Source organism: Bubalus kerabau, chromosome 10 (genome assembly GCF_029407905.1).
Source record: "Bubalus kerabau isolate K-KA32 ecotype Philippines breed swamp buffalo chromosome 10, PCC_UOA_SB_1v2, whole genome shotgun sequence".
Lineage (NCBI taxonomy): Eukaryota > Metazoa > Chordata > Mammalia > Artiodactyla > Bovidae > Bubalus > Bubalus kerabau.
Window position 1 is genome coordinate 19,357,541 of NC_073633.1, and position 21,707 is coordinate 19,379,247.

General features: G+C 54.1%; 1 protein-coding gene across 1 annotated transcript; it reads right to left on the reverse strand.

The window, feature by feature from the left end:
* Window positions 1-4,083: 4,083 nt before the first annotated feature.
* On the reverse strand, window positions 4,084-21,112 carry CLN6 (CLN6 transmembrane ER protein). Its single transcript, XM_055536819.1, has 7 exons — window positions 20,887-21,112; window positions 13,405-13,519; window positions 10,045-10,143; window positions 8,571-8,759; window positions 8,246-8,301; window positions 6,753-6,875; window positions 4,084-4,931 (listed from the first exon to the last, which is right to left on the reverse strand). The coding sequence occupies exons 1-7, from the start codon at window positions 21,051-21,053 to the stop codon at window positions 4,661-4,663; spliced, it is 1,020 nt and encodes a 339-aa protein (XP_055392794.1). The 5' UTR covers window positions 21,054-21,112; the 3' UTR covers window positions 4,084-4,660.
* Between the last annotated feature and the right edge of the window lie 595 nt (window positions 21,113-21,707).

The window sequence follows — 21,707 nt, forward strand, 5'->3', positions numbered from 1 at the left end:
GGCCACAGTCCAGGGGGTCGCAAAGAGTCGGACACGACTGAGTGCACACACAATCAAGAGTAAGACACAAAGAATGCTAACGACAGTCATTCCCCAAGAGGCGGGCCAACTTTGGGTGAAGTTTTCACGGAAGTGCAGAGGGAGACCCTGCAGTCAGACTCGCCAATGGTGACGCCAGGACTTCCCTGGTGGCTCAATGGTGGGAAGTCCACCAGCCAATGCAGGGGACACGAGTTTGGTCCCTGGTCTAAGAAGATCCCACATGTCTTGGAGCAACTAAGCCCTGCACCATAACCACCAAAGCCTGCACATTCCAGAGCCTGAGAGTCACAACTAGCCCCTGTGCTGCCACCGCTGCAGCCCGTGCGCCTCGAGCCCGAGCTCCACAAGCGAAGCCACTGCAGTGGGGAGCCCGGGCTCTGCAGCTGGAGTCGCCCCCACTCTCCACAACGAGAGAAAACCCGCGCCAACAACGAAGACAGCGCAGCCTTAAACAAGCACATAAAATGGTGAGGCCACCCCTGTCACCTGGTCCCCAGATTCCCTCTGCTCAGGCTAGGGAAGAAATGTAAGATGCTCACCAGGCACAGTGCAGAGGAGACCACGGCCACGAAGCCACGCACAAGCAGCGACGGCATTCCGCGCTCACACCACCCCAGCCTGCGGTCGGCGTCCCAGCCTGCAGCCCCCACAGCTGGCGCCGAAACCTGGAGCGGGGGTTCCAACAGACCCTAGGGGTCATAGAAGGGTGACTTCCTCCAGTGGAGGCCTGGATTAGTGACCTCAGTAGTGGTCTCAGGTGGGGCTGAGTGGAGGACAGGTGAAGTCTGTAAGACCCTTTCTAATCCTATTCCCCACGAAGCAGCAAACCCACACCACCAGAAACTTACCTGCCAGTCCCAGGCCATGGTATACTGTGTTCCCCTGGGAGTAGATCCTGTGGTCAGGACAAAAACAGTTGGACTTGGATGGTGCTGACTAGTTGCTTTGGGGTCACCATGGCATAGTCTCTGGGTCGATTGCCCCTGGCATATTCAGTTATGATGTAGAAGGCTCAAGTTAGCCTCCTAGTTCACATGTCAGAGAGTGGATTTCCTGTCTCACTCGCTGGCTAAGTAAGTAGTCCATCTATCCTTCTGTTTAGCCCGGCAGCAGGGGAGGAGGGTTGTAGGGCAGGTGGAAAGGCCAGTGTCTCTGTCATCTTTGATAGGCCAGCTCCTGATGGTCACGGCCCATTAACTGGTTTCCTTGGTCGCTGTTGCAGCCCTATCCCCATAGGGGGCGTGCGGCCACCAGCACCCCCTCTTGCGGTTTCCACCGGATTTATCCAGATGCTGTGGGATACAGGCCAGTCACTGCTGTCCACCAGCGTGATCACCCCAGACCCAACTATCAGTGTGCCCAGCCTCTCAAGGCCCAGCCTCTCCTGTATTTCTCGGGAAACATTTTCAGGAAGCTTCCCCAAGAGATCTCGGTCAAGACGGATATGAATCTCCAAGGCTCCAATAATTTGCTGTGATATCTTTTCCATTCTAAATATTCTTTCATATCTAATTTTATTCACTTTTTAAAAAAGTTTTCTTATCAAGCACACTCAAAACTGTGTAAGCCTCAGACCCCACAATCAGATGTGGGCCCACTGCGGCGATATCCATTAAGTCCTTGTATGGAGAACGACCTGGGACAGGCTTTGGAGGAAACACGGAATCAACGTAGGGAAGAATTGAGGTTACTGGGGAGGTGGCGGCCCTTGCGCTTTGAGAGGCGAAGGCTGGAGCTGGCTTACTGAATTAAGATTGTGCAGATTGTGACCTGCTGAGTGAGGGGCGCCGGACACAAGCCACCCACACGGGGGCGGCAGGCAGCACCCTCAGCATCCAGCTCCCACTCTGGGGAAGTGAAACCCGTGGGGTCCTTTTGATTGAAGGCAGTTGGGCTTCCCTGCCAATGCCTGCCAATGCAGGAGACGCAAGAGATGCGGGTTCAATCCCTGGGTAAGGAAGATCACCTGGAGGGTCCCTTGGAGAAGGAAATGGCTACCCACTCCAGTATTCTTGCCCGGAAAATCCCATGGACAGAATAGCCTGACAGGCTACAGTCCATGGGGCCGCAGAGTAGGACACGACTTAGCAACTAAACAAGTTTCAATACATCCCCACCAAGAACGTGAAATCACAAAATTCATTATTTCAGATATCGGAAGCCAGGGGGCCCAATGAGCCAGAAGGGCCATCCTCATTCCAGGTCCTGACCAGGAGCTATTGAGCAGGACAGCAGGCATCTGTTACTCCCAAGGAGGTGGGGGCGGATGTCACTAACTTCTTATGGGTGTAAAAGGTGGCTGGGAAAAGCAAAGCAGGAACTTGCAGCAGGTATCCTAAACTCCAGTCTTCACGTCTACACTCGGTGTGAGGAGGGTTACCACACTGTAAAATGCCTCAGCAGTGACTCTGAAGAACAAAGCTGCTTTCCTTAAAAGCTGTTTTTCTCATCACAATACAGCCTACGATTGTGCATCTCCTGTCCAGTCTAGATGTCTCGTGGGTTCTAGGAACAGAAGACCATAAAGCCTCTGGTGTCTGGGTGGTGAGGCAGAGACACTCAGAGATCAAGGGCTGAGGCCTCCAGGGGTCATGCGACTTGCCCAAAGCTAAGTGCCAGCCCCCCACAAACCTGCCCCCCACCTCCCCCCAAAGGACACCCTCTCTGCTTCAGTTTCTAGAAGGCGCTAGCAACACAGCTTGGGGGCTCCATCTGCAGACACCCTCTGCTGGCCCCAACCCCGCGACCCCCAGCCTCCTCCAAAGAGAGCTGGGACCTAGAGGAAGCCCTTCTTGCTGGTGACCCCCAAACTCAGGATCCTGAGTGGCACAGACGGCCAGGGGGCAGTGGCAGCACCTGCTTTCAGCCAGACAGGGCCGAGCAGGCCCTTGGGGTCAGCCCAGGGCTCCTGCCAGGCCCCAGACCGGCCACTCCCTTCCCTGCTCCAAGGACCCTCCTCCTCCTGCCTCCCAAATTCACACCCCAAGGAAGCAGCAGCAGCCAGTGGGGCTTGGCTCCACACTGGCTTTATTCACACTGCTCACCCCCGATGCTGCCAGCAGACAGGGACTGACAGGGGCTGGGGGGACCCCTACATGAAAAGAGGATTTGAGGCAGAGTCCCTGAGAGCACAGGAGAGGAGGGGAGGGCAGGGAAGGCGAGGCAGGCCCCCCTGAGCCCCTCGCACGCATGCAGGCCAGCAATGCTGGGAAGCAAGGCTGCGTGCCTGGCCCCGGTGCTGGGGTGGGGGGGCATCTTGCCAGAATAAGGGCCCCTTTCCTGGGAGCAGGGCCACTCGCGGCAGGCATGGATTCAGGCTGAGACATGCTGACAGCCCCTCGATGTCTGCCTCTAGTGAGTGCAAGTACCTGAGAACTCTGCCTTCAGCGGCTGCTCGGAAACCTTGGTCAGGTGAACGAAGTGGGTGCCATGATCCCGAAGGCGGGACAGAGACCGAGTTCCCGGGAGAGAAGGTGGCTGGGAAGGACCACTGCCAGACCCTAAGATCAGGCCGGCAGTTGGGGGAGGGCTGGCTCTGGCTCCCCACCCCAGCAGCCTGCAGTGGGGTGAGGATCTGGGGTACAAGTACCCCTCCCAGGGTTGAAGAAGGCAGGGACAAGGAGGAACCATTCACCCCTCCCAAGGCTGCCCTGAGAGGAGACGGCAACCAGCCCTCAGCCAACTTGGGACCCGTCAGCCCGTCTGCTGCAAACGTGGCCCAGGGAAGGGGGTGCACTGCAAATGAGCACACAGCAAGTTCACGGAACCCCTGCGACCTGGCCTCAGGGTCAGGTGGTCTGAGGAGTAAGCCAGGTGGTAGGTGACAGGCTAAGTTCCCTCCCGACCTCTGCCCACCCAGGCCTCTCCCCTACGGCTACCAGGACACACCCAGGAGGAAGAGACAGCCCTGAGCAGTGAGTGAGAAGGCCCGACTCCAGTGTGCATGGGAGGCCGGGCCCAGCTCCTGGTCTGGACACACTGCCTCAGACTATATCCCATCACGAAAAAGAGCTAAACCAAATGGAAACTTAACCAAAACAATTCAGTCTCACAGTGATGCTCTCCGGGCGTGTGCGTGCGCACACACACACACACCCCTATACACATACATACATACACATACACACACACACACACACACCCCCCCCCGTATCCACAGGCACCAGGCATACTCTCACCCACGCTCTCAGCTGTGGGCTACACACATGTGGGTGCACACACACACACTCCACACACTCAGACACCTTCGGCCGTCCATCCCCAGTGGGTGCACACACTGCACACTTAGACACCTTCGGCCATCCATCTCCAGTGGGTGCACACATGCACACACTCCGCACACTCAGACACCTTCGGCTGTCCATCCCCAGTGGGTGGACACAGGCACACACTCCGCACACTCAGACACCTTCAGCCGTCCATCTGCAGTGGGTGCACACACTGCACACTCATACACCTTCGGCCGTCCATCCCCAGTGGGTGCACACACATGCACATGCTCCACACACTCACCTTCGGCCGTCCATCTCCTGTGGGTGCACACACGCACACACTCCCGACACTCACTCTCAACCATCCATCTCCCACCCACAGAGCACCAGGGGCCTGTGCCCAGGACTCAGTGTTGGCTGCTGACATGGAGGGTGTAGAAGGCCCAGGGCTCGGGGACATAGATGACGCCCGGGTACTTCTTCCTGAGGACGGGGTCATTCCACAGCCAGGCGACCCAGAGCGCCACAAGCAGGAGGGTGAGGGCGAAGGAGTAGAAGAGGAAGAGGCCATTGCTGTCGAGGAAGAGGCGCTTCCGCTTCTGGTGCAGGACGAGGGCCAGCATGGCGAAGGAGGTGAAGATGAAGAGGATGAAGATTTGGCCCTCGGTGACCAGGTACCTGAGGAGGCAGGTGGGCAGTGAGGGGTGGGGGGCGCCATGACAGCCCCTCCTGCCCAGTGTGCCCTCTACCCAAGCACCAGGCTGCCCTCCCAGCCGGTCAGAACAGTGCGTCGAGTGAGGGGCTCCACTGTGAGCCACGGCCAGTACACAGCATTTGGATTTGGCTTCTAGAATTACTATTTTTCAAAAGGTCGAGTTTGTTGCCAATATTTAAATAACAGATTACCTGCCCACATGGAGTTCTGATTTCCCTGCTAACGTTAGGTTTGTATTCCCACATGACTATAACTGACGAGGAGAAAGCAGCTGCTCAGAGACAGCATGGTCCTGCAGCTTGCCACAGCCCCCACCACTCCCTTCTGCCTCACTTGATGCCCACTTGATGCATTTCTATCACCAGCTTAGTTCCTAAAGGCATCTGAGTTTGCGGACACAGTTTCAGTTTATGGGGTTGTCATGACTGTCTCCTTGAAGGCTGGGACACAGTCTCATTCCCCAGGGTTCCCTCCAGCTCTCATGGCAGTACCTAGCACATGGCCAGGAAGGCAGTAACGCTTGCTGGAGGGCTTCACAGAGGTTATCTTATCCACTCCCCTGCCTCTATGCTGACCCATCCCACTCAAGCAACTGCATAGCTCTGCAACTGAGTGGCTGGGTCACCTTGGGGAATTTACATGACATCTCGGAGCCTTTGTTTTCTTACTCATAAAGGGGGCATAAATGGCCCTAGCTCTCGAGGTTACTGATGAGAACTGTGTACTTGGAAAGGATGAATGGCCCCCTGTAGCTGTCACTGAACTGACACACCATGGGTAAGAATGGGCCGAGCTTCTCACTTCTCTCCTCTTTCTCTCCAGCTGTGGTCGTCACCCATTCCTTCTAATCCTGTCCTCAGTGGGCATATGGATTCACCCTCATGGACCCCCACTGCTGGCCAGGGGCAGCCCCTGGAGGTGGGGGAGCTGGCCCCAGGATAGGAGGCCTTTTTCATTTGGCTGGAGGCTTCCCCCCAGAGAAGGGCTAGGACACCCACCCTTTCTAAGACACCCACAATCCCCGGGGAGCCTGTCTCCAGAGCAGAAGTGACAGAGGAGAGGGAAGAGCCTGGCTGAGGCCTGGTCCTCTGGAATGGGAAGAGGAAACCAGGTGGGAAGCCCTGAGGCCATGGAAGTCCCCCGTAAGTATCCTTGTCGTCTCCATGATGCTTCATGGTTTACAAGCCCCTCTCTCTCTGGGTTCTCAGCATGTCCCAAAAGGGAGACAGCCTGGTATCATCCTCATTTCACAGAGGGGGAAATTCAGCCCCCCGCCCCTCCCACCCTGCCAGGCTCTACAGGCTTCTGCTCTACAGCCCTCCCTGGGGCTTCCCCGATGGCTCAGCGGGTAAAGAATCCGCCTGCAACGCAGAAGACACAGGAGATGCAGGTTCAATCCCCAGGTTGGGAAAATCCCCTGGAGAAGGACATGGCAACACACCCCAGTATTCCTGCCTGGGAGAATCCTATGGAAAGAGCAGCCTGGTGGGCTGCAGTCCACGGGCTCACAAAGAGTTGGAACGACTGAGTGACTAAGCACACACAGAAATTATGCCTCGACATGGATTCTACAGGCCCTGAGGTTACACTCTGAGTGTAGAGAGGCCATGCTCAGGCCCGCCTTAAAGGCGCTGTCCCAGTCCCCACTGAAGAGGAGAGAGCAGGGACCCCAACAGGGAGTCTCACGGGGCTCACACGGCAGCTCTGTGGTCGGAAGCACATTTTCACTGACTGGATCACTAAGGGGCCCCCTCCCTGCCACCCCAGGTCTGCCGTCCACTCACCAGTAGTACAGGCCGCTGGGCACCACCAGGAGCAGAGCTGCCCCTGGCATTGAGCTCTCAGCTTTGGTGGGAGTAAAGCAGCCGCTGAAGTACATGAAGAGGATGAGGAAGAAGGGGATGTACCTGCAACAGGGAAGCCGGTGCTCAGCTGCTCGGCCGCCCGGCCCACCCGCCCCACAGTCCTAGGACTGGCTGCCTGCACCAGCTGTGCGGTCTCACTTGTTTGGGTGAGGGCACTCTCAGCCTCTCCCGGGCAGGGGGTCTAGGAAGGAAGATGAGGCCTGCAGATCAGAGCCATGGGCGGGGGTGGGGGCAGCCTCCTCCCACACGGTCCCAGCCACCTCACTCACTCCCTGTGTGTGCGCATGTCTCTCTCACTCTCTCTGCCCCACGCACTCACCGCAAGACCAGCAGCCCCAGCCCCTCACTACCCTGGAAAAGGGTACACCCAGCAGGGTTGAGGAGGGAGAGGCCTGAGGTCCCAGTCTGGGGGGAAAAAGGGGGTGGGGGGAGGAACAGCACCTGCTGGGGGCCTCCCAGGAACTCTGTGAAGCTCCTTCACTCACACTCAGCCCCCAGCCTCACCCCCTTCCACGCACAGCTCACCCAAGTACCGCCCTCTCTCCTCTCCACACACACACGCTGCTCCCCACACGCCTGTGCCAGCTTGCACAACACCCCCTTTCTGTTCCCACCCCCTCATCTCCTTCCCCACCTTCCCCTCACGTGGCCCCCACACCCTTTCATTTCTCCAGGCCCCTGTTCATCTCTCCTCCTCCCTTCCCCAGCCTTCCATGGGAAGGGTCTCCTAGCACAGGCCTGGGAGAAGTGGCAAGAGGCCTGTCTGTGCAAGGACACCCTGACCTTCTAGGCCCCAAAAGAGAACCCAGAAATACAATGTCGGGCCCGTGTGACACGAGTGGGGCCACCCACGTCCAGGGTTGGCTCTGGCACCAGCTGTCAGCCCATGGGCAAAGCCCCTCCCACCGGCCCCAGCTCATCCTGGGATAAAGTGGGGTCTGGAACTGACGACTGCCCCCAGCTCGGGCCGCATCTCCTGTGGCTGAGCCCACACTTGAGCTTTCCGGGTGGGAGGAAGGAGCTCCCAGGGGAGTTCGGAGGAGGAGGTGGCACTAAGAGCACCCCTACTCCCACCTCGCCCCCAGCCTGGCTCAGCCGGCCCTCCTCAGCTCCCTCCCTGCCTCTGGGTCCCCATCCTCATCCCCAGGGTGGGGGGAGTTGTTTACCAGCGCTGCAGCCTCGGCCCAGGGAGGACAGGCGCTCGCTGCCCTCTAGTGGCCGCCGCGGACACTGCGGGCCGGTGGGCACAGAAGGCGGCGAGGCGGGAGCCAGAGGAGCGACAACGCCCCCCTCTGGGGAAGAGCACGCCATTCCAGCGGCCGGGCTGGACAGGTGGAGACCCCGGGGCCCCTTGTTCAGCGTCACCACGGCCAGCGGCAGAGCTGGCCGGGGCCATGGGCCCCATCACTCACCACATGGAGTGGCCCAGGTACTCATCGTAGTAGTAGAGCAGCTCAAAGGAGTCGATCTGGGGGGCAGCAGACGCCAGGCGGGGGGCAGAGAGGGTGGAGCTTCAGGAAGGGTGTCGGGCCCCCAGGCCACCCTCCCCCTGACTGCCCATGCCTCCGTCAACTGCCCCCAGTCCCTCCCTATGGGGAGGAGGCGATCTGGGTGGGGGCATCCTAGCTTGGGGGTGGGGGGTGTAGGGGGGCGACCTGCTGTATCCAGGGCACCCGTGACGGGTCGGCAATGTTTTTGGCCTCTAGGACAGACCATACAGTGGCGGTGGGGGCTCACCAGCGTCTCTGGTTTGAGATTCTTGATGATGGGGTTCTCACGGACCGACAGATGGTTCTGGTAGCCGCTGAAGATCAGGCGGTGGTTCACTGAGTCACCCACCAGGTGGATGCTGGCCCCCATGATGAAGGTGATGATGCTAACGTAGATCAGGGAGCGTGGCAAGGTGCGGGGGCACCGCTCGATGAGCTGAGGTCAGAGGGAGGCCCCACAGCATGTCCCCCGACGCCATCACCACAGGAGACACCCTCTGCTTGCCCCCCTCACACCCAGAGTGGGATGGATGCCACCAGCTGGAAAGCCCCTCTCACACGGGTTCCCTTTAGGGGAGTCAGTCTAACCTCCATCATTTCACATGATCCCTGTGAACCCAGTAGGTGCTGGGGAAGAGCACCCTCTTTGGCCCAAGAGGAAACACACTCCGCGGGGCCAGCTCATTGCCCAAGGTCAAACACACTCATATACTGTGCTGGAGATGACAGCCAGGCCTTCCACAGAGGCAAGCCAGGCCCTGACCTCCCACCACCCCTAGTTCTGCTTCCGGCTGACTGGGCTGGACTGTTGAGGCTGGGCTGCTCCCATTTCTGAGCAACTGAGCCATGCAAACAAAAATGTGGGGCAGGTGTTTCTGAAACTAAGTTATTTAACTAAAGACCCCTTCGAATTCAGAGATTACACCTTCCCTACTTTGAAAGAAAGAAAACGAAGTCACTCAGTCGTGTCTGACTCTTTACGACCCCATGGACTCTAGCCTACCAGGCTCTTCCATCCATGGGATTTTCCAGGCAAGAATACTGGAGTGGGTTGCCATTTCCTTCTCCAGGAGATCTTCCTGACCCAGGGATTGAACCCGGGTATCCCACATTGTAGGCAGACACTTTACCATCTGAGCCACCAGAGAAGTTCGGAAATGTCTCTCTAAAAACAAAAGGACAGGGATAGTAAATGGCAGTAGTTTTAAGAGCCTTTACTTGGCAAAATGCAAAGCGAGCAGAGCAGAGAGCTCTCTAGGAGACATCTCTGTGTTCCCAGTGGTGTCTCAAAGTCAGGGCTCTTGGTCCGGAGGACAGAGTTGACCCTTCATTGCTGCCCTTCCTGCCTCCAGCCCCCACCTGCCTGCCCAACTGGTCCCTGACCTCTCCCTGAGCAACCCAGCCACTCCTTCCGCCTCAGCCTCCCCAAACATGGCTCCTCAAGCCCGGCCTTGTTTTCAGATACTCCCGCCTGAAGGTCTCTCCCAGTTTACCCCCAGGCACACCAGGTGGAGGCCCAAATCCCCTCCCTGGGGAAGCCTGCTCCATCCCTCCCAGGCAGAGGCAGCCCTGCCTCCCCTGGGGCCCTCAGGCCCGTCATAGCCTTCGGCCCCCAGAGTCAGGCAGCGGAACAGCCTGATTCAGGCCACTCCCAGGGCTAGGCGGCAGGGCAGAGAAAGGAACAAGGGCAGGGAGGGAGAGGAGGGGGCCTGGGATAGTACCTGGAGCAGGAGGAAGGGCGTGATGATGTTGTAGGCCATGTGGAAGTAGTCCCCCACGCTGGGCTTGTTGAGCGGAAACCACTCCAGAGGGAACACCAGCTGGGGAGCAAGTGGAGAATGCAGTTTACAAGGCCTGACCCACGCAGCCCTCAGAACCACCTCTGCACACACTACACTCTTTCTATGATCTCCTGGAGTCCTCCTGGGAGCACTGGGGTGAAGGTGTTTCCAGACAGACTGAGTCCCAGAGAAGGTAGACGTGTCCCCAGTCACAAAGCAGGTGCAACCCCAGAGTGTGATCCTGTGTCCCTCTTCCTGTGGATACCAAATAAAGGTCCCCAGGTACCCACCAGCCTGGGAGCCTGTGGATACCAAATAAAGGTCCCCGGGTACCCACCAGCCTGGGGGTTGGAAGATCCTTTGGGACTCAAGCATGCCAAAAACTTTCTGGGTGACCCCGGGGCAAGTTCTTCCCTTATTCGTGTCTCAGTTTCCCCATCTGCAACACTAAATGTGGCCCAGATGGTCTACACGGACCCTTAGTGATCTGGCTCATTAGAATGATGACAAGAAATCCTGACCACCCAGGTGTGAAAAACGCTCTGTCCACTGAGCAGATGGACCACTTCCAAACCAGGTCAGAACTATACCTTCTGAAACAAAGGAGAAAATAAGTGAGTTCTAAAAGTAGCTTCAGTTCTTCCTTGCCTACCTTCCCTGAGACAGGCCAGGGCCATTCCTCTGTCTGGAATTCCCTTGTTCCTCCTACTGGTCTACCCCGTGAGTCCCAGCCTTGTGGGGGTTAGTGGGGCAACACCTATACAAGATCACAACACTTCCAATCCCCGCCCTGCCAAACTGTACTTCTAGAATCTACTGATGGGGAACACCTGTAATGATCATAAATTTCAATCAAAACTTTAAATGCTTATCTCTTTTAATTAAAAAATGCTGTGCTGGATAAAACCAACCTGCAGAAATAAATCTCCCAGGAGACAGGAATCTCAATCTCTTTCTTATTTGCTGTGTGGGCATCTCTATAGCTTTATCTACAGCAAGATATATAGCTGGCTGATATATCACAGTCGGTGATAGCAAAGAATCAGAAATAGGCCAACTCTTCAACCAAACAGGACTACTTAAATACACTACAGCACATCTTTATTACAGAAGGCTAAGCAACCACGAACAGAGATGACACCTCATATGTGCTGACATGGAGAGCTAGCCATGAAACAGTCTAAAGTAAAACAAACCAGTTGTATACTAAGGTATAAAGTAAAATCTTATTTTGGTTAGAGGGGAAAAAAAAAAGGATGTGCACATATGTGTTACAGAGAAAGAAGTGGAAGGATGCACCCCAAACAGTCAGAGGTGGGACTGCAAAGGGAGAGTCTCATACTTCTTTATATTACTGGGTATGGGCTCACTTGTTATATAACCATGACATACTACTTTTATAACTTGTAAATGGTTTTATTTTGTAGTTATTAAAAATTTGAGACTACCATGTATACATCTGAAAAGCTCATGTATGCACTGGACCTTTTCAGATGTATGCTCCTACTGAGCCCACTTAGGGTTACAGTGGCCACCCCGACTCTGAACAGTATCGGGAGGTAATTTCCCCACTGGGGAGCCCTACTAGGCCACATGAGGCTGAGTCCTAGTGAGTGAGGAGAGCCACGAGCCACCCTGGCCTCATTGCCCCTCTCCCTGGAGCACCAGTTTGATGGGCAGCTCCTTTGTCCCCTGGTAAGTGGAACCTTCGTGCTGCAAGGGGGCTCAGGTCAGCTGGTCCAACCAGTCTTCTTACAGATGAGAGAACCAAAGCCCAGATGACATTGACTTGCCCCAAATCACCTACAAACCTGACTGGGTGCCCTGACTCCTGGGTCAGTCCCTTTTCTTTCACCTCCATTTAAAAAACAACTTGTAAACCTTACCAAAAGGCTGCAGAGAGGAGACTCAACATCCACCATACCTCCTCCCTGAAACCACTGCCAGAAGCTTTCCTTCATCCCCTTGAAGTCTTGGATCCCATGTATATAAGATCATTAGGGCCGTTACTGACTGGCAGGCAGTTCATATGCACACCACCCAGGCATCTGTTTTCTCCTTAAACATTCCAGGATGCTCTACAGTACCCACGATTCCTGTTCACTGCCCAGGCAGCATCCTCTATCCTGCACAGAGCAAAGCTGATTTACCCAGTCCCTACTGCTGGACACTCAATCCCTTCCAGGTTTTGCCTATTGTAAGCAACACTGCAGTGAACACCTTTGGCACAGAGGCTGTTGTCTCAGTGATTACATCCTCAGGGCTGATTCTAGGAAAGGGTCGTACTGAGCCGGCGGGATGAACATATTAGGGTTCTGGATATAATCATGATGGAAGTGGGGGGTGGGCTCCGGGGCCAGAGTGCCCGGGTGGGGGTAGGGGTGGCAGATGCTGGCTCCTCCACTTGCTGATTGGGTGACCCCGAGCCAGTTATTTACCCTCTCTGTCAAAAGTCTTCTCATCTATAAAACAGATTAACAATAGCATTGATGGGAGAACTAAAGAAGTTTAAACACATAAAAATCTTAACTGCTATTTCTAGCTTACTGTAATTATTATCCATTTAGTACAAGAATATATCTTGCTAGGCACTATCTAAGTACCAGTTGTCACCTTGACCAACTGCTTCCCCAGAGGACTCTGCTACTTTGCAGTATCACTAGCATGTACGAGGTGTCAGCTTCGGTGCTGGATGTCATTGTTTTTAGCATCCACATGCAAAAATTAACACCTCAGTCCATGGTGGTACCGCACTCAATTTTTTTCCGCCTTCTGTTACCTATCTGTCTATCCATCTAGCTGTCTAGCTGCTCGTCAAGTGAGGGGCTTCAGTGCTCTTCCGGTGTTAATCTCCATAGAGGCCACCACTGTACACTGAGGCATGGAGTAGCCTTGGAGAGAAGGGGACGGTTTCACCAGACGACACTAAAAATTACCCAAGGCTCAAGTCATATATGACATGCACACTCAGCCCATACTCTTCACCTCCAGAAAACACAATTCTATCCCAAGGCTGCGGGGAAGGCTGGCGGGATCCTTTCCCATAGTCCACTGTCTGAATCGGTGCTTTGGTTAAACCTGAATGTGAGATATTGGGGCAAGCGGTGGGGGGCACAGTATGACTGTTGAGATCCCCCACTCCCTGGCAGCTGCCACACTGGTCACAGCCATAGAAGTAAGGGACCGCATTCTCACAGTGTACCAGTCCGGGCAAGGACTTGTCTGAGGTCACTCTGATCATTCAGATCACACTGTCTCCACACTGCCGGTCGGGGGTTCCATCCGCAGCTTCACGCTCACCATGGCTATGGGGCGGCCAAAGTCCAGAACCCAGTTCTGCAGCGTGAAGTAGAACCAGAGGTCAAGGTGGAAGGGGGCCGTGCCAGCAGCCTCGTCAGCCTTGACGGAGCTGTGCCTGGGAAAGAAGTAAACGAAAGCAGTCAGCCCTTCTCTACTCCATGGGAAGACTCCCCACCAGGACAAGCCACAGGAATTTGTGGGCAGGAGGAAACACACATGATTAAGTTCTAGGAAAAGGCTTTGCTCAAAGTACTGGGGCCTGGGGGAAGGGATCCAGAGATGGACTCTGTCTGCCCTGACAGTTGCTTCTCTAGGATTCAAGAAGGAAAATACTCAACAGATACAATCACGTTGGGCTCTCTCACCTATAGACTGACGGGGAGATAGGATGGGGCAGAGGTTGCAAATGTGGCTGAAAGGCATGAAACACGGCGATGGATGATGATGGCTCGTACTCTTGCCTGGAAAATCCCATGGATGGAGGAGCCTGGTAGGCTGCAGTCCATGGGGTCACTAAGAGTCGGACACGACTGAGCGACTTCCCTTTCACTTTTCACTTTCATGCACTGGCAGGAGGAAATGGAGGAGGAAATGGCAACCCACTCCAGTGTTCTTGCCTGGAGAATCCCAGGGACGGCGGGGCCTGGTGGGCTGCCGTCTATGGGGTCGCACAGAGTCAGACACGACTGAAGCGACTTAGCAGCAGGCTTTACTGAACACTTTCTACATTCCAGGCACTCCTCCGGCTTTGTTTACATGTACCATCTCATTTAACTCTCTTAATCCTCACAGAAACCCTCTGAGGTTACACTATTAACCTCATTTTACAAGTGAAAACACTGAGCCCAAGACGTTAAGTGCTGTTGTGCTGTGCTTAGTCACTCAGTTGTGTCTGACTCTGTGTGACCCCATGGACTGTAGCCCGCCAGGCTGCTCTGTCCATGAGGATTCTCCAGGCAAGAATACAGGAGTGGGCTGCCTCAAATGCTTACATTTCAGAGCTTCTGTTGTTAACCTCTAGTCTTATAGTCACAGGTCTCCCTGGTGGCTCAGTGGTAAAGAATCTGCCTGCCAATACAGGAGACGAGATGTGAATTTGATCCCTGGGTGAGGAAGATCCCCTGCAGAAGGACATGGCAACCCACTCCAGTGTTCTTGCCTGGGAAATCCCACAGAGGAGACTGGTACACTCCAGTCCATGGGATGATAAAAGAGTTGCAACTTAGTGACTAAACAACATCATTGTATTCACAGTGATTTGTTTACGGGATGGGCGTGTGACCTGAGATGGACCAATGGGAGCCCCTTAGTGAGATGTGATCTATAGATGGTAGACTGAGATGAACAGGGGGCCTCCCTTTCCCTTGGTTTCTGAACCACAAGGAAGTAGGAATGGGGCTGCTGGTGTCCTTCCTGTCACCAATGCACAGTAAAACCTAAGGAGGAACCCAGCAGGAATAAGGAGGAAGCCAGCAGGAATAAGGTGATGTGGGGGACGTGGCAAGAAGCAGAGCACCATCTATGGATGCCCATCCCTTCTGCAAAGCAGTCAGCCATCTGCTCTTCACAGGTGAGCTGAAGTTCAAGGGCAGGAAACATGCCACCTTCTCCAAGAAGGCCTCCCTGATGAAGCTTTCCCCAAAACCCACTACAGAGAGTACTTCACCTCTAACGCCCACCCAGGCCATGACATCACAGAGCTGAGTTTTGCTTTTACTGAGACCCTCAAGAAGAAGGGTGATTTTAAGGTTCCTGCAACTCACCAATTTCCCCATCAGAGTACAAATCCTCTTTATAGCGTCCCTGCCACTACTTGCATACCTCCACTGACAAGCAGTCCCCTCCTCCTAAGATGACTCAGGTATGAGTTATACTGCCCCGTTAGTGCCCAGACCAGAAGCTGTGTGACAAGTGCCTGTATTCTCCAGAGTTTTCAGCTCAGTACCTGATTTATGCTCAGTGACTACTGGCTGATATAAAACAATCCCAGTTACCAGTTACTTATAGTACTACCAAGGGCTTCCCAGGGAGCACTGGTGGTAAAGAAACCCCTGCAAATGCAGGACACTCAGGAGACCTGGTTCAATCCCTGGGTCAGGAAGATCCCCTGGAGAAGGAAATGGCAGCCCACTCCAGTATTCTGGAGAATCCCATGGACAGTGGAGCCTGGTGGACTATACAGTCCATGAGGTTGCAGAGAGTCAGACATGACTGAAGTGACTTAGCAGGCACCTGCCCGTTCATTTCAGAGGCTAATCAAACATTAGCTTAGAGGCGCCATGAAGGTTTCCCTCTGTCAGCACTGCCATTGCTTCGGTAATTTTCTGGGAACCTTTTCAGCCAATTCCAAGAATGGTCCGCACTGGGTTGCTAGAGCAACTCAGAGCCAGGAAGGCAAGCTGTCGGGGATCTCATTATCCTCTGGTGGCGGAATGGATGGGTGGAGTGGGTTTTCCAGGTCAGCCAAGTCTTCCTGTCCACCCTCTCTGCTCAGTGCCCACTTACTGTGTGCCATGCCAGGAGCGTCCCCAGCACCATCTCACCGAAGCCCCACAGCAATACCAGGAGACTGTTACCCTCCCATTTCACAAACGAGGAAACTGAGGCTTAACCAAGGTTTGGTTCAGTTCAGTTCAGTTGCTCAGTCGTGTCCGATACCTGCCCTAATAAGAAGCTGCATCAACTATTCTTTCTGTCAGACTATTTCCCATTCCCCTCTCCTTCTGGTGAAAGATGATGTTCCCTGAGACAGAGGGAAGGCCAAAAACCCAGGTTGGCCCAGTGGGACTTTTCTAACTACAGTTGAAAACAGAACCCTCCTTTCTGTGCTGTGGTGCTAAAGATGAGAGCCCGAGGGCCCAGGGTTGCCTGTGGCCAAGGTACCAGCCTCAAGGGACAGTCAGATAAGAATGAAGCAGCCCTGCAGAGAAGAGCAGGCGAAAAGAGGAGAAAAAGGCCTGAGAAGGTTCACATTCCCAGTTCCAGGCATCCCCAAGGCTACAGTTTGGCCACAAGAACCAAGACATTCCCTTTTGCTAAGGGTGCTGCTGTTCACATTGGCTTTCTGTCACTCCGCAACCCAGGAGTCCTGAAGTGCACAGAATTCAAACCAGGGTCTATATGGATTTGAGACCTGTGCTCTAAGTTGTTTGCTATTCTGCTGCTGATTACTATCAGCTATAGAATATATCAGGAGATCAAGATACAGAAGGACGGGTGTGGCCTGGAGCAGCATGCAAAGCCTGCAGGAAGGAATGGAGCATGGAAACATGGATGGGTGGATTCCTGTTGGCAGAAAAGCAGCAAGAGTGCAGCATCAGAGGCCTGGAGGTGGGAGTGAGAAAGGCGCTGCAGGGAGCTGAGATGCCTGACTTTCTAGTGGAAGGAAGAGAAGGAGGGGCTGCTGGGCCTTCAGACTGGGCAGAAACTCAGAGACGACTAACCGTGAGGACAGTCTGAATGAGTACGAAATGAGTGACTGGTACAGAAGTCCCACTATGCCCTTCCCCATCATGACCATCAAGGCAAAGCCTCGAAAAGCAGGCAGGGACAACCTCCAGGCCTGAAGAGCTTAGATGAGGAAGAAGGAAATAGTCTTCACTGTTGGGACTTCCCCGGTGGTCCAGTGGCTAAGCCTCTGAGCTCCCAATGCCAGGGGCCCAGGTTCGATCCCTGGTCAGAGAATGAGATCCCATATGCCACAACTAAAGAGCCCACAGGCCATGATGAAGATCCAGTGTGCCTCAATGAAGACCTGGTGCAGCCAAATAAATAAATAGATAAACATTAAAAAAAAAGGTCCTCAGTGTCTGTTCTGGAAACCTTCAGAGCAGGATGTTCGGTAGAGAAAATAAAAGGTGTTTTGCAAGCCCAGGAAGCACTTAGTGTGAGTCTCTGGAAGCTGTGGATACCAAACACGTAGTCAGGACTCAATGACTGTTTCCTCCTCCACCTCAGGAGGCACCTCAGTCAACAGGGATTCCTGCCAGGAGTCCAGCCTGGCTGAGCAGAAAGAAAAAGGGCAGGTGCAACGCTCACACCCAACTTGGGAATCAAGACTGGTGAGCACCTGTTTTCTTCTGCTGGGACTCTGAGCACAGGAGGCAGATCACAGAGAGGGAAGGCATCCTCTCCCCCAGCCCTGTCCTGGGGATGAGCATCCTCATGCTAACCCAAGTACCTGACTCCTCAGACACGGAGCCCCCAGACTGCCAGCTCTAGGCCCCAGTCATCAGAAACTCCTGCTGAGAATGATGGAAGCACAAGGGCAGGTAACCCAAGACACAGAGGGCCTTTTCTCTCCTCCACAGCTTTACAAGCCTACCATCTAGGAAAACGGATACCACGACAGTTGGAAAGCACATACCATACAGCGCGTAACATACAAATGAAATATTCAAAGCAGTCACTAGTATCTGCAGGACTGCCTGGCAGAAAAGGAAGGTGTCCCAGCCACCGCGGAGTCAAGCAGGGACCTATGAATGGGGACTATAGAGGGACTGATTTGGGTTCTATATGCACAATGGTGAAATACCTGACATGGTGAGAATTTTAAACAAAAAATGAGAAAACAAAAGCAAAAAAAAAAAAGAGGCAAAAAGGAAAGGCAATTCGAAACTCCAGGAAAAACAAAAGCAGTATAAGAAAGCAAATGTAACTTTTAAACTTACTGGACTCTGTAGGGAACAATATTTACATGGCTTAACAAATAAAAACATTGTATACTGATTTTCAAAGTTTAGAATCAATTCACAAACAAAACATGGAAGGAAATTATGGTTAAAAAAGAGCACGTAAATTCTGTCAACCTTGACAACTTGGAAGTAAAACTATAGACGACAGGAGCTAGGGAAAGAGTAAAGAAAGCTAAAAGGGCTAAAGCAGGAGGGCAGGAGACTAACAGCATCCTTTCAAGAAGGAATCAAGAGATACTGCCCTTATTTTAAATTAACTATGCTTCAATAAATAAATAAACTTTATTTAAAAAGATACTGCTTTATAGTTGGCCAAAACAGAAATAATGGTATTACATATTTCCTAAGGCTACAGAGGTAACAAAGAGCAAAACTAAAAATGGTCATAAAAAGAACTATCTTGTGAAGATGGACGAGGTATAAGTAAACCAAATCATAACAGGATAATGAGTAGGTCAACATTAGCTTCAGAGGCTAAAAATTGATAAACCAAGAAATAGCAGTTGAGCGTAGCTTTTGTATGTGGACTCTGAAGCCTGCCTGGGTTCATATCCCAGCTCTATCACTAACCAAATCATGAGCAAATTACCTCCTGGGCCTCAGTGTTCTCATCTGTAAAATGGGGGATAATAGTATAATCCTACTTCAAGAGTTGTGGTTGGGGAAAAAAAAGTTGTGGTCGAATTAAATTATGCAAAAACCTTTTTCAATGCAAAAACTTAAGAGTAGGGCCTGGTCCACAGAAAGTGGCATGTATGTAGTATTTGTTACTATTATTTAGAAATATGAATTTAATTCTGATAGAAACAGCTAAAAGAAGCTAAGATGGTTGTCTCTGGTACTAGGGAGAGGTGGAAAAAGAACCACTGCTTTTTACCCTAAGCCTGTCTGTGCAATTTTATTTAATCATGGGCACATACTACTTTGATTATAATACAAAAAACTGTTACCAGAGCACGTGAAAACTGGAATAGGGAGTGAGCACTTTGTCACGAGAGGTGTGTAAGCAAAGCGTGGATGGAGCAGAGGAAATCCAAGCATCCTAGGAGTTGGACAGGGTGATTCTGCCTACTGTTGTACAGCAATGAGACTGAGAATAGGGGGCAATAAGGGGGGAGGTGGGCAGAGACAGCCTGGAAGAGAGCCAGCCCCTTATGCAATGCCCAGGAGCATCCTGGTCGGTGGGGAGCTCATGCAGGAGTAGAGAGGGACATCACCCCTAGCTGCCAGTGGAGCCAGAAGAACAGAAACCAGAAGCCCTAGGTTTAAGCCCTGCTTCTTGCCAGCAAATGACGTAACCTCTCTAGGTCTCGGTTTCCACATAACAAAATATGAAAAGCCTGAGTGAGACACTGCATGTGGAAACGCTGCGCAAGTAAAGTGGCAACCATATCCGATGCTCACAGACGGTTCTAACTGGACTCTGCCGCAGTTCAAGGCGAAGACTCCCAGCTTGTAGGGGATCCAGAACACAGATGTGCTTCAGCAGGAGGAAGAGCCACTCTCGGCCGAGTCTCTCGGATTTCCTCCCTTATCCCAAATCATACCACAAACTTCCTAATACTGACTCCGAGCACACTAGTGCTCGAAAGTCTTCCATGGCTCCCCTGTGCCCTACAGAACAAAAGCTGCACCCTTAACCTGCCATTTAGGACAGGAACCAGCGTCAGTGAGACACGTAGGACTCAACACTTAAGGAGGCACAGGCGGGCCATAGACGATTTTTGAGTACTAGTGTCCCAAGAGTGAGCTTCTCCTTAAATTTTGCACTCTACGCTCTCACTCTGGTCCCAGTTCTGCTGCCATTAAAGGCTCTTCATAGTCTATGTTCCTCTTGCCACTGTACACACAGCAAGCGCCAGCACAACTGCACTGCTTGCCTTTCCCAAGCGTTCCCGGAGCTGAAATAGCCATCATTCCCCTGTCACCTACTGAGTACTTTGACATGCAGCTTAAGCGCCCCTTCCTCCAGGAAGCCCTCCAAGTCGATCTCTCAACTCCAGGCGTCTGTTCCTCCTAGGTCCTACTGGACTGTGGGGCCCTCCGGGCTTCACTTTACCCACCCCTCGCACAGCGCTGGGGCACACCAGAGATGCTTAATGAATGCCTGCTCTATGCAATAAATGTCTGTGGCCTGTAAAACGGGATGAACATAGAGTGAAGTGGAAGATTAAAAGGTGGCTTCTGTACCTTTTCCTCCGCCCCAAGCGCCTGGCCTCAACTATCAATACATAAACCAGTAACTTCCCCTTGCTGAGAGAAGGGAACAGCAACCGTGTCGGTAAAGCCCTTCCTCGTTCTTTCTCTGGAGGGGAGTTTCCACACTTCGCTCTCTCTTCCATTAGCATTCCCAACATTCTGGGTTCCTCGGGGCAAGGAGTGAGCCTCCCGTTAACACCAGAATCCAAATTCTAGTCCTGGTTAGAAGGACTCCGAGAACTTGGGTTGGTGCCCGGGACTTGCAGGCGCTTTGGGGGCCCTAGTGAGTAGCAACGTCCTCTGGGCTCGCCGCCACCGCCCCCATTCCGAGTTTCTTGGATCCCAGATGAGCCATCGTCCCGGAGCCAACCGGGCCATGGGGGCCGCTGATCGCCGTGGCTGAAACTCCCTGGGTCCCGGGGCTCCCCCAGGAAGCCGCGGAGGCGTGGCTCAGGCGAGTGGGCGAGGGAACAGCTGCAGGCGTAGCGCGGGGAAGACCCACCCGGGGTCCGCGGCCCGGACACCCCGCCCGCCCGCCGGATCACGTGGCGGGGCCGCGGTTCCGCTCCGCCCGCCGGCGCGTGCCCACCTGGCCTGCAGGAAGGAGGCGCCCGGCTGCGCGCCGGGGCCGCCCGCGGCTCCTGGGTGCCTCCTCCGCGCCGCCGCCTCCATGGCTAACCTTCTGGCCAGGCCCTTCGCCCCGCTGCCGGTAGCTGCAAACAGGTTCCGCTGGCCGAAGGCTGCGAAAGCGAACATTCAGCGCGGGGGCGGGCTGGGGCGGGCAAGAGGGAGAGCGCCGGCCCCGAGGCGCGGGCCGGGGGTGGAGCCGGCGGGGCCCGGGACCAGGAGACGCGCCGCGGAGCGAGGGAGGCGGGGCGAGCTCGGGGAGGAGGGGCCCACGGCCGGGGCCCGGCGAGGAGTAGGGGCGGAGGGAGGGGCGCACGGCGTGGGGCCTACCCCGGCTGGGATCTGCCTGGGGTCCCGTGTGTGGCCGGGGGCAGGAATCTGCCTAGGCTACCCGAAACCTGTATAGTAGTCAAGGGTGGGCTAGGGAGGTGGGGAAAGGCCAGTTCGACCTAAATACTCCCTTGGGAAGGAGCCGAGACTGGATTTCCCTTGTCCTTGCGGACTTGAAGGCTTTGGGGGAGGGGCTCATGTCCCTTCCGGCTGTGCTAGCCACCTTCCTCAGATGGAAGCTGCTGCTGCTAAGTCGCTTCAGTCGTGTCCGACTCGGTGCGACCCCATAGACGGAAGCCCACCAGGCTCCCCTGTCCCTGGGATTCTCCAGGCAAGAACACTGGAGTGGCTAGCACTCCTTAAAATGTCAGCTCTGTGGCCTTTGACGCTGGGAATTAAAAATCAGTGGGATAAGGGTAGGACGCATGAAAGAGCGAATTCTTTTCAAGTTGG